The sequence below is a fragment of the Arvicanthis niloticus genome, chromosome 14, assembly GCF_011762505.2.
Source record: "Arvicanthis niloticus isolate mArvNil1 chromosome 14, mArvNil1.pat.X, whole genome shotgun sequence".
Classification (NCBI taxonomy): Eukaryota; Metazoa; Chordata; class Mammalia; order Rodentia; family Muridae; genus Arvicanthis; species Arvicanthis niloticus.
The window spans coordinates 41,011,269-41,023,699 of record NC_047671.1 but is presented as its reverse complement, the minus strand read 5'-3'; the positions used below and the strand labels follow the sequence as shown (position 1 = coordinate 41,023,699).

Below are 12,431 nucleotides of genomic sequence, written 5' to 3'. Positions count from 1 at the left end.
GGTAGGTAGCAGCATGAATAATGATTTTCAAACACTACAAAAAATTTCAAGGGACTGGCAAGATGGCCCAGTGAGTTTGCCCCCAAGCTTGGTGACATGAGTTTGATTCCTGAAATCCACGTTAAAGGTAGAAAGAGGGAAGAATTAAGTCTACAAAGTTGTCCTCTGACCATGCCGTCTGTGTACTGCTTCCCACATTCAACACAGGCGCATGTGCGCACGTGTACACACACACACACACACACCCTACAAACAATAGCAACAATAAATTAAATAGTTCTACTCTTTCTTCAAACCCACCAGGGATAGAAACCTAAGGCACTATAGTGTCCCACGACTTTGAGAAGTGAGCAGAGTCTTATGTACGCAGATGAGTGCTGACTTATAGCTAAAGGGGAGATGCCAGATGTGAGAACTAGAAGAACTATCGAAAACAATTGCCTGAACTGTGTGTCTTTTTGTTGTTGTTGTTAAGATCTTATTTATTTTATGTATATAAGTACACTGTGGCTGTCTTCAGACACACCAGATGAAGGCATTGAATCCATTACAGATGATTGTGAACCATCATGTGGTTGCTAGGAATTGAACTCAGAACCTCTGGAAGAGCAGTCAGTGCTTTTAACCACTGAGCCATCTCTCCAGCCCCTGTGTGTCTTTTCTAAAGACTAATGCAGGTCTCACAGTCAGCTGATTCATCCAGTTCACGTTCACCCATGTGGGAGAAAAAGGTAGATGATGTTCAGTAAAAACAAATGTGACCGATGCCTGTGAATGTGTTTCAGATGGAAAGTTCAAGGCTGAGAAGTATTTTAAAATGTTGGCAAGCTTTCCCTTTTTTAATTACCCTTCACCTCTCTGGGAAAGGGCAGACATTTGGGTCTTCCTGACCCAGATTGAGGTCGGGTGGCTGTAATTTAGTAAAATCAGTCCTTTATTGCTTCAGTCAGAAGGAAGTCCCAGCAACTGCCTATGCTTTTAAGAAGTGAGCCCATAAGACACATCAAGAGAGAGGGGTATGAGTAAAGCATCAAAGCAAGGTGGGCTAGCAGAAACCGCAGCGAGTAATCCCAACAGCAAAGCCTCGAGTGTTCACTGGGATTGATCGTAGACTTGGAGGGCTATTTCAGCATGTCTTTAATTTGGACTGAGTGTATATTCTTGTGCGTGAAAATAGCTAATTCTTTTCTGTTCTTCCAAAACAAATAGTACATGGATTGTCCCTATTTCTTGGATGAAAAATGGAATCACACAACCTTCAGTCTGGCTAGATAAAAGCAGCAGTAAGTAAATATACACATTTTTATTTACAAATGAATATATTATATGCATGTATATCTTCATGTGCACGTATTAAAACAGAAATAGACATTTTGTTAAAATGTTGAATTTTTGAAATCCTGATTGTTGAATACAGAGCTCTAAAGATGCACTTCAAATTAAAAGTCATTATTCATACAATTTAGTTATTTGGCAGACCAATATATACTTAAGAACTATAATACCTTTTTATTGGCTTATTGTTTAGAAGTGTGAATGTATTATATTAAAAAAATACTGGAATCTTTTTAAGAACATTTTGTTTGCTTTTTGGTAGTGATGTTTCCCGGAATGAAACTTTCAGATTCTGACAGTGACTGGGTGATTTTAAACTTCAATCTGACTGGATATTACAGGGTTAATTATGACGAGTTAGGCTGGAAGAAGTTAAAGCAACAACTTGAAAAGGATCCTAAGGTATGAGCTGGACGTGCTGTTTTGTTCAAGTGTCAACTGTCATCATCTGGAGGATGTGCTTTCTGATGGAAAGCCTCCATCCCATCAGCCCCTTCTCTATCACCTGTGACAGAGACAATTTTACTCTCATTCTTAGGAGGGGCTGATTTGGGATGAATGTGTATCTCTGAACATACTTTTTGTTTTTCAAAACTAAGTTTATCTTTTGAAATGAGAATCAGAATACATTTTCCTAAGTTACTTTACTGTTTGGTTCCATTTTTCACATTGCAATGAAAGTATTCTTGAATTCATTCTACACATTGAAAACTGTGTAGGTGAAGAAGTGCCTAGAGTTTCTAAGCTCACAATAGGTACATACAATGTGCTAAAAGTTATGGATTTTTTTTATTCCTTAAAAAAATATTCTTCTCACTCAGAGGGATGGATCTAATGTATAAGACATCAAAAGCCCGCTACCACTTTTCATTGTTTTTAAAAACCTATAGATGATGGTAACATCTCTGCATGGTGGGATGTTGACCAGGTCACATTGGTCAGACTTTAGCTGATTGACATCATCAAGTCCATGAGGAGAGAGGGATGCTGGCTTAGGAGTCTACATGACCCAATGAGGAACCTTGTGCAGTTCCCTTGGCTGGAGTAAAATCTGTCCTGAGCTTCTCCATTGGAGACACAGCAGCCTTCCCAGCTGAGGAGAATGTATGTCACACTGGCCCAGAGTTTGGGCTGTGGTTCAGGAGACTTCAGCTTACGTGTTTGCTCATCATTTGCCTAAAGTGTGATCACAGGCTGGCATTTTACTAGTATTACAATTTCTTCATCTATAGAATGGTTGTGATTCGCTAATCTTACCTTGAAATTTAAGGCTAAGCTTAAACTGTCCCGGTGAAGACAAGGTAAGATGATGTCTTATGTTTAATGGGGGCCAGACACAGGCACTCAGAATATGTTCAGTAACTTAAGGAAATGTTATTGAGATTCTTAATAAAGCAATAAAAGCCACTTGCAATGTTTCCTCCTAAAACCTTTTTTTAGACTAACTATATTCTTAGTAGCTTCCAATGGTACTATATGCCATAAAGGTACAAGTTATATTATTATGGAGATCATTCCCTGACATCATTGTAGGTTGATTTATTGAAACACCTAACTAATCTATTTCTGTGGCACAATTGGTGAGAAAATAAAACGAACTGTGTGCAATTCAAATATATGTAGAAAATGCCGGCGTTCTAACTGCCTCAGTGAAATGAGACTATTAGCTAAGGGAGAGTTAGAATTGTTGTGCTCCAGTGCTGGGACGCTGGGAAGAGAACTTCCCTTGGAGCAAATACATGAAGGTGCTGGCAGCTGTTGCAGGGTTGACAAGAGGCTTTGGGCTCCTTGGAGGACCTAAGACAATATCAAAGTTTACACGCTGTCAATGTTGAGATGACCAGACAGAGGCCTGTAGACTTCACCTGGCAACTGGCTTTTGCCTCTCCGGAAAAATGGGGTCACATTAGTGAAATCTTGAGAGTGCAGATTCCATTTAAAATAATCTTAGTGAGTAATGATGTTAATAATAAATATTACAAAAATAGTGCTAAATATAATTTATTTCCTCCCTGCTATGCCAAAATTTCCCTGAAAAATCAATAAGACATTGTAATAACATTCAGTATATACATTTCCCTTTGGAGAAGCTTTTAAACCTCAGCTGTGAACTTTGTTTTTTAACATGGTATGTTTTAGGAGAGTATCTTGGTAAACTGTCTGCCATGTTTAAGCATTATAATTGATATCAGAAGGATCTCTTAACAAAAGCACAGGTTATGGATGGTTCTTAGTAGCCACTATTTCTCTACTTATGAGACAATTTCTTAGGAAGGGATTTCTAGGCTAGGACAGTCCTGAAGTTGCTCTATTGGAAATATCTTCCTCTTTCCTTGAGCATGTTTGGGTTTTTTCTGCAGGCCATTCCTGTCATTAACAGGCTGAAGTTGGTGAGCGATGCTTTCGCCTTGTCTAAGTAAGTGTCTTTTCTACTCTCGCTCTTAAAGGAGCTGCCTTGAAAATTTTATAAAAGTCACAGCCTCGTGACTGTGAAATTGGTTCTTTTACTATACAGAGGCCTTTACTGATTACGATTAGGATCAAAAGTGGGGTGTGGTTGTTCAAACCTGTAACTCAATTCCTGGGAGTCTGATGCAGAAGGATTGCTGTGAGACAGCAAAACACAAATTAAAACAAACAAATAAACAAACCAAACAACCCTCCCCCCCAAGATTATGGACAAATTTTAAGCTCTTAGAGAAATTTTATAGCATAAATTGTTGTTGGATAAAAATAAACTAAAAACCGAGATTTTGAAGTTACTCGAAGGTGAAGGCTGATGGTTGTAATGGTAAAGATATCTGGGTTACATTTTTATACACTGCAGAATTATAAATTTTATATGTATGTACTAGATTAGTATAAACCATGCCACTAAAACTAGAAATATTATTACATGTTCAGGATTTAAGTTTTCAGGCAATAAAATTAAAGAATATAGATATATTTGTTTGTGTATACATACACACACATATATATACATGTACACACACATATATATAATTTCCTAGTGTGCCCTCTTTTATGCCTGTCATATGTGTTGAGTATTTGTCACTTCCTTGCTGATCGTCTCCTCTGACACCTGTTGCTCAATGCTTGGCTGAAGAGTCACTATGGCTCTATAGAGTCACTATGGCTTGGATACGGCTGGCCATATCCTCCAAGAACTATCCTTTTAGCTTCCTGACACTTTGACACAAACACTTGGTTTTCTGGCCTTACTTCTCACTGTGAGCATTCTTAAGCACAGTCACGTTTCTGTTTTCTTCCTTCCTTTGTGTGACTCATTCCGTCTTATAATTTAAGTGATTGTTTGAGGTACAAGGCTCAGTAAGATGATAAGAAGCTAAAAGGTAAAATGCTCAGTTACATTCTAAATGGGCACCGCTCCCTCTTCCTCCCTTGTCTTTGTGTTTATCCTGTAATTATTTCATTACTTTAACCACCAAATTTTATTTTTGTCTCTAATTGTTCCTGCTATTAATTAATTAGTCAATCTCTGTGTGTCTCTGTGTCTCTATCTCTCTGTGTCTCTTTCTCTCTCTGTCTCTGTCTCTCTCTTTCTTTCTCTGTGTGTGTGTTTGTGTGTGTGTGTAACATGTATCCCTATTCTCCCTATTGCTAAAACTTGAAACCTCAGAGGCATTCTTATTGTCCCTGTCTCATGCTCGGCCCCTCATCATGTCATATCTATCTGTCCTTCGTAATACCTTCCTGCCTTCCCAGTTTCACTACTTATATACTAAGCTGCTTCTGTCGTCTCTTTTCTGGCCTTTTGTCTTAGCTGCCGGCCTTTAGCTCCCTTGAGTTCCACTATGACTTCAGCATTGTAACAATACAAGTCCTAGATATCAACTCTCTCACATTATTTTGGGTGCTTAAAAAACTAGATTTACTTCCCAAGAAGTCTTAACTCTTTATTCTGATTTTCAATGATCTCCTTGGGTTCAAACCACCTGATCCTTACTCTTTGTCTCTCATTAGACCCAGAATGACTTGGTCCACTAGCCTTACCTCTTACTAGACATAGAATGCTCTCTGCCGGTTTGCTTTGCTACGCCATCACAGTGCTCTTCAGTGTTCCTTCTTTGTCCTGGGCTTCCTTCTCTCCCTTTTTAATCAGACATGGCCGTTGGTGTGCCTCTCAAGGTGTTGCGAACCCCCCACGCTTGGGCACCAAACTGTTGCGCTTACTGGAGCCCGATGTTGGACGCCAAACTGTTACAGCCCGTACTGCCCGTTCCGGTCCGAGGGTCAGGGTCTAGCGAGAGAGAGAGTGGGGATAAAGGGGAAGAGACGCGAAGAATGGAGACAAGACAGAGATTCTGATCAAGTCTCGTTTATTGAAGGGAATTCGGAGCTATTTATAGGCTTTTGCCACGTGCCTTGTAGGCGCGTGGATACCACGTGCCTTGCAGGTGTTGATATGACGTAAGCCTTACAGGCGTCTATAGCGTGGACAGCACGTGCACCGCAATGCCTTGCAGACGTGGATAGCACGTGTGCCTTAAAGGCATGTATGGCGTAGATAGCACGTGGACAGCACGTGAACTGCATTGCCTTGCAGGCGTGACTACCACGTGCACCTTGCAGCTGGGGCCAGTAAACAGCAACACAAAATATGTGGGATATCAGAGTGTGCTTCAGCTGTTGTAGGCTATTGAAAACCAAATCTTTCGTCAGGGTATATGGTTCCAGATGGCTGCAAAGTTGATCTAGCCGCTTTCTGCTAAAGTCGGCTCCCAACAGGTCCCCCTTTTTAAATTTTTTTCAAAAGGGAAGGCTGGGAAAACTTACGGAAACCGTGCCTGTCCTAGGTTGGAACAAAGGACCCCAGCCTCCCTTTCCCGTCCTTGGATACTCAACAGCCATTGGTTGAGCTCCTGTCTTAGGATGGTGAGGCCTCCCTTCTTTTAGGGGCAAGGGTCTCGGTATGCTCTCTTACCCGTCACTGACTATCCGGCTTAGCGCGTAAGTTAGGGGTTAATCCTCATCAGTCTTGATGACAGAGGTTTCAGAGTTCCCTACTTCCAGCCTGTAATAGTGGACCTGTATGGGTTTCATTTGTATAGTATCTCGTACAAAAGCCATCAGTTTGTTGAACCTTATTAACCCAAGAGACAAGAGACTTAGCAATGCCTGAACAGTCAGTATAAAAGCAACACTCTTTTTTAAGGGTAACACATAACTCCCTCTATCAGAGGAGTAAAAAGTGTAAGCCTCTTCTATTCTGTTTATAAATGTCTTATATCAGAATCTAAATCTATATAAATACAAAACTGATCATAGCTTTGATCTAAAGAAAACTAAGGAAATCCCTGTTCCTGCTCTAGTCAATCTCAAACCCAAAAAACAACTATAGTAACTGTGGTAGTGGGTTTTCTCCTAATCTAAATTCCCACTAAATCTAAAACAATCTAGTTCCCCACTAAATCATAAGTCAGGGAATCAAGAGTCCAATAGAGCCACCCTGGAGTTATGGGTGGTGATGTCTTTTTCAGCACTGATAACTTCCCAAGTCAGGTTTACTCGTTGATCTGTTCCAATTTGAAGGCAATTGTGAAGCATCTTTATGTTTCCTGTGAAGAAAAAATACGCTTCTCAGGGGGTTTCTCCTCCCTGGATTTGTTATTGTTGTCTATTTGTTTAATCAGTCTCTCTGGCAGCCAACGTGCAGCATCTGCAGTTTGGGAATATATGCAAACAGAACCTCTTCCCCAGATAAGCACTGGGTCTGGCCCATTCCAGGTTCCAGTTAATGGATCTTTCCAGAGGACTGTTGCAAATTTTTTTTTTTTGTATCAGGATGCCAGAATCTATCTGCAGCAGATTTTCCTTCAGAATCCAAATTTAAAAATTTAAAATGAAGAGTGTATGATGAAGGATATTTCTGGGGGATCCCTTGGTAGGGTACCATTCCCCCTTTTTAATTTTTTCAAATTGACATTTAATGGTTTGATGTGCCCTTTCTACTATACCTTGGCCCTGTGGATTATATGGAATACCCGTTTTATGTAGTATTCCCAATCTTTCACAAAATTGGTGGAAACTGGAGCTTGTATAACCTGGGCCATTGTCAGTTTTTATCTGTTTAGGCACACCCATTACAGTGATTGTAGCAAGCATATGAGCAATCACATGCTTGCTTGCTTCTCCAGTTTGTAATGTTGCATAGATGAAACCACTGTATGTGTCTACACATACATGTATATATTTTTGCTTGCCAAATTCATTATAATGAGTAACATCCATTTGCCAGATACTGTTTGGTATCAGTCCCTTTGGATTTACACCCAAATGAGGAACTGGTAAAAGTTTAACACATGATTGACATTGTTTGACAATTTGTCTAGCTTGTTCTCTGGTAATTTTAAACATAACTCTTAAGGTTTTAGAATTAAGGTGATGTAACTCATGAGCCTTTATGGTCTGATCCAAATTAGATTTTTGATCTGATAAAGTCACTGCAGCTATTCGAGTAGCTAGGTCTGCCTTGGTATTTCCTTCAGAGAGAGGACCTGGTAGCCCAGTGTGGGCTCTTAGGTGTCCTATAAAGAATTTACACTTTCTCTTCAAAATTAATTGTTGGCACTGTAAAAACAAATCAGCTGCTTCTGAGGAATGCTTTATTTGTGCAGCAGTTTCTAGCAGAGGGATAGACTGAGCTATGTATGAGCTATCTGTATAAATATTAATGGGTTGATTTGGAAATGCTTGAAACACAGCAATAACAGCATGTAATTCAACCAATTGAGCTGACACAGATGATGTAGCAAAGGAGATTACTTGATCTTTAAAGGCATAAGCAGCTGTTCCTGATGAGGAACCATCAGTGAAAACTAGCAATGCTTCCTTGATAGGTTCATGTGCAGTACGAGATGGAAAAACAAATTCATGATGATTACAAAACTGAACCAATTTATCTGGTGGATAATGATTATCTATCTGACCAGCAAATGAGGCACATGCAATAGGCCAGACTTCAGAATTCTGCATAAGCCAATCAACCTGATGCCTTGTATAGGGTTGTACTATGACATCAGGATCTTTTCCAAAATATTTTTGACTGTTATCTCTGCCTAACATAATCATATCTGCTACAGCTGCATAGTATGGATTAAGAACCTTCTTGGGGGATGAGGGAAGATGAACCCATAATATGGGTGCAGTTTGCCAAAAAACTGCAGTAGGAGTCAGTTTAGTGTTAAAAATAAGAAAATATAAAGGCTTAGAATAATTAATATGAGTTACAAATTGGGATGAAATAGCATTCTCTACCTTCTGTAAGGCTTTTCTACCCTCCTCTGTTAGAGCCCTGCCAGATTTAGGGTCAGGATCTCCCTTGAGAATATCAAACAGAGGCTTCAATTCTCCTGTTGTAAGTTTCAAATATGGTCTTAGCCAATTAATGTCTCCCAGTAGTTTTTGAAAATCATTAAGTGTCTTAAGGGAATCAGTCCTCAGTGTGGCTTTACTATTAATAATACATGGACCATTAATCTGAAATCCTAAATAAGTATATGGGTCTTGTAATTGCACCTTTTCTGGTGCTATTTGTAACCCTGCAGTCTGTAAAGCTGTTCTAAGATCATCAAAGCACTGGAGTACCTGTTTTCCATCTTTTCCAGCTATCAAAATATCATCCATGAAATGAATCATGTAAATTTGCTTCCACATAGTTCTAACACCCTCTATGGCAGAAGCCACAAACTTTTGGCACAAGGTAGGACTGTTAGCCATACCCTGAGGCAATACCTTCCATTGATATCTTTTCATAGGTTCTCTAAAGTTTATAGAGGGAATACTGAAAGCAAAACGTTTTCTATCATTAGGATGTAAGGGGATAGTAAAAAAACAGTCTTTTAAATCTATAACTATTTTAAAATAACCTAAAGGTATGGCCACCGGTGTGGGCAGCCCAGGTTGTAAGGCTCCCATTTTAATCATGGTTGCATTAACAGCCCTCAAGTCTTGCAACAATCTCCACTTTCCTGATTTTTTCTTAATGACAAATATTGGGGTGTTCCAGGGAGAGTTACTCTCTTCCAAATGCCCTGCCTGTAATTGCTCCTGCACTAGCAACTGGGCAGCTTGTAATTTTTCGGTGGTTAGGGACCACTGATCCACCCAGACGGGCGAGTCCCCTTTCCAGGTGATGGGATCCGCACAACGTCCTAGGGGTGCAGCTGAATCAGAGGCCCCCATCAAAAATACCCCAAGCCTCTTCTTTCATTGTTACCATAAACTTCAGTAGGATGAATAATTTCATCTTCACCTTTTCCTAATCCTTTGACTGGGGAAGGCTCAGAGTTTACCATTTGAGCCATGATTACTTCATTAGGGCTGCACATAATCAATCCCAACTGGGATAACAGATCTCTGCCCCAGAGATTAATGGGAAGGCCTGAGATGACATAGGGTTGTATATTTCCTGTATTTCCTTCTTTATCTTTCCACGTTAGCACCTTAGAGCTTTGTAGTGGATTTTGACTTTGGCCAATACCCCTTAAATTGGTTAAGGTTGGGGTCAGAGGCCAGGTAGCAGGCCAATCACTTTGTTTTAGGATAGTCACATCAGCTCCTGTGTCAACCAAGCCTTGGAATGCCTTTCCATCTAGTCAGATTGTCATCATAGGTTTTTGTTTAACTATAGGCTGTACCCAGTATGCATCAGAGGAACCAAAACCTTGATCCCCTCTTTTAGGATTCTTATATTTGTGATTAGTAGGGTACAATGGAAGTAACAATAGTTGAGCTATCCTCTTTCCTGTAGGAATGGTGACTATGTTCTGAATTGCCTGCGCCATTACCTTAATCTCACCCTGATAATCATTATCTATAACTCCAGGAAAAATTTGTAATCCCTGCAGAGTAGTACTGCTTCTTCCCACTATCAGGCCAAACACATTTGGATAGAGTGGTCCAAACACTCCAGTGGGTAAAGCCTGAGGTCCCATTTCTGGGGTTAATACTGTGTGGGTGGCAGAACTGAGGTCCAGTCCTGCGCTTCCTGGTGTTGCTCGACTAAGTTCAGAAAGGGATTGGTATTTGCTGGTAGGACACTGACTGCTCCATAAGCCTGTTTTGGCTTGTGTCGGTTCGGGGCCTGGAGCTGGCCCCTGTTCCCGTTTCCCTGATCATAGAAAAGGGTGTTACCTTGTGCGTCTCTTTTAGACATACAATGACTAGCCCAATGCCTTCCACGTTTGCAACGTGGGCAGAGCCCAGGCTGTTTTCTGGGCTGTCTCTGGCTTAACTCATTTTCTACTTTGCAATCTCTTGCAAAGTGTCCAGGCTTACCACATTTAAAACATGCCTTTATGTCTTTATTTGCCAAAAAATCTCTTACAGATTTTCCTTGCATAGCAGCTGCCATAGCTAAGCCCTGTTGATAAGAGGGACCTATGTCAGAACAGAGTCTGATATATCCCGTAAGGTCTGTCTTTTTCCTATAAGGTCTAATGGCCGCTTGGCAGGCAGGATTAGCATTTTCATATGCAAGTTGTTTCACATAATCTACACCTGTCTCTGCATTGCCAAAAATCCTCCCTGCTGTTGTCATTAATCGATGAACAAAGTCAGAAAATTGTTCATCAGGCCCTTGCCTGACTGCTGTTAAAGATGCACCAGGGTCTCCCTTTACCGGGAGTTTACGCCAAGCCTTCATGGCTGCATTTTGAATTTGAGCATATAAACCTGGGTCATATTGCATCTGGTTATCACTAGAAGCAAATTGCCCTTCTCCTACTAAGGCATCAAAGGACCAACCATTGCCTGCCTGAATGTTTCTCCTAGCTGTCTCTTTACAATTCTCATGATACTCTGATTTCCAAATAAGATAGTCTCCACCACTAAGAACTGCCCTCACTAACATATTCCAATCACTAGGAGTTAGCCACTCCTCTGCAACAGATTCTAAAATTGCAAGAGTAAAAGGAGCAGTGGCACCATATTGAGATACTGCATTTTTTAATTCTTTAATAATTTGAAAATTAAACCCTGTGTGATGTCTCCAAGCAACCCCTTGAGCGTCTCTGGTCTCTGATACAGGGAAAGCCTTAGCGTCTCCCTCCTCTGGCTGATCTGTAGCTGAACTAAAGCTAGAGGATAGGAACTGCCTTTGGACACCAGGTTGAGGAACATGAAAATCCGGGGGATTTTCGCAGTTAGTCTCTTGAGACCTCTTCCCTGTCCTTAATTTCTGTAACTGGTTACTTAAGCCCTGATACTCTTTTTCTAACTCTATCAGTTGTTTAAGGGTAGTAATTTTGTCCTGTAACTCCTTTTTAGGATCTACAACCATTGTCTCCATTGGGGGAGCACTTGGAGGTAGAGGCACATAGGGAAAGGGCATTTCAGCATCATAAAATTTAATTTCCTCTTCCTCTTGGTCAGCACAATCTGGCTCTGACAAATTGTCATCAACCTTTGGCTGTATTTTGGATTCTAACTTACGCTTCTTTTTATTTTGAACCAAAAGGACAGCATTCAAGAACAAAAGCAGAAAATTAACACATGTGAGCAGCAAACAAAACCAAAACAGAGAGTTGAATTCAAGCTGTCAAATTTCTTGTCCCATTTTCATTACCTTTCTCGAAACAAACCAAAACAGAGAGTTGGATTCAGGTTGACTAATTTCTTGTCCCATTTTTCTTACCTTTCTCAATGCGGCAGATTCCTGCGGCAACCAACAGATTCTTCTTCCGTAAAGTCCCTCACTGGGTCTCTCGTTCCCGCTGCCTCTCGATGAGTGCCAAACTGTCGCGAACCCCCCACGCTTGGGCACCAAACTGTTGCGCTTACTGGAGCCCGATGTTGGACGCCAAACTGTTACAGCCCGTACTGCCCGTTCCGGTCCGAGGGTCAGGGTCTAGCGAGAGAGAGAGTGGGGATAAAGGGGAAGAGACGCGAAGAATGGAGACAAGACAGAGATTCTGATCAAGTCTCGTTTATTGAAGGGAATTCGGAGCTATTTATAGGCTTTTGCCACGTGCCTTGTAGGCGCGTGGATACCACGTGCCTTGCAGGTGTTGATATGACGTAAGCCTTACAGGCGTCTATAGCGTGGACAGCACGTGCACCGCAATGCCTTGCAG

The 12,431-nt window shown here is 40.9% G+C and overlaps 1 protein-coding gene across 2 annotated transcripts in view; it reads left to right on the top strand.

Annotated features, from left to right (window-relative positions):
* Positions 1–12,431, top strand: part of Lvrn (laeverin) — a 62,537-nt gene that overhangs the window by 32,224 nt on the left and 17,882 nt on the right. For both annotated transcript variants that reach the window (XM_076912666.1, XM_034517734.2), the window contains exons 11-13: positions 1,210–1,283; positions 1,598–1,737; positions 3,696–3,751. In XM_076912666.1, coding sequence (XP_076768781.1) covers positions 1,210–1,283; positions 1,598–1,737; positions 3,696–3,751 — 270 coding nt within the window. The remainder of the gene's footprint in view (positions 1–1,209; positions 1,284–1,597; positions 1,738–3,695; positions 3,752–12,431) is intronic.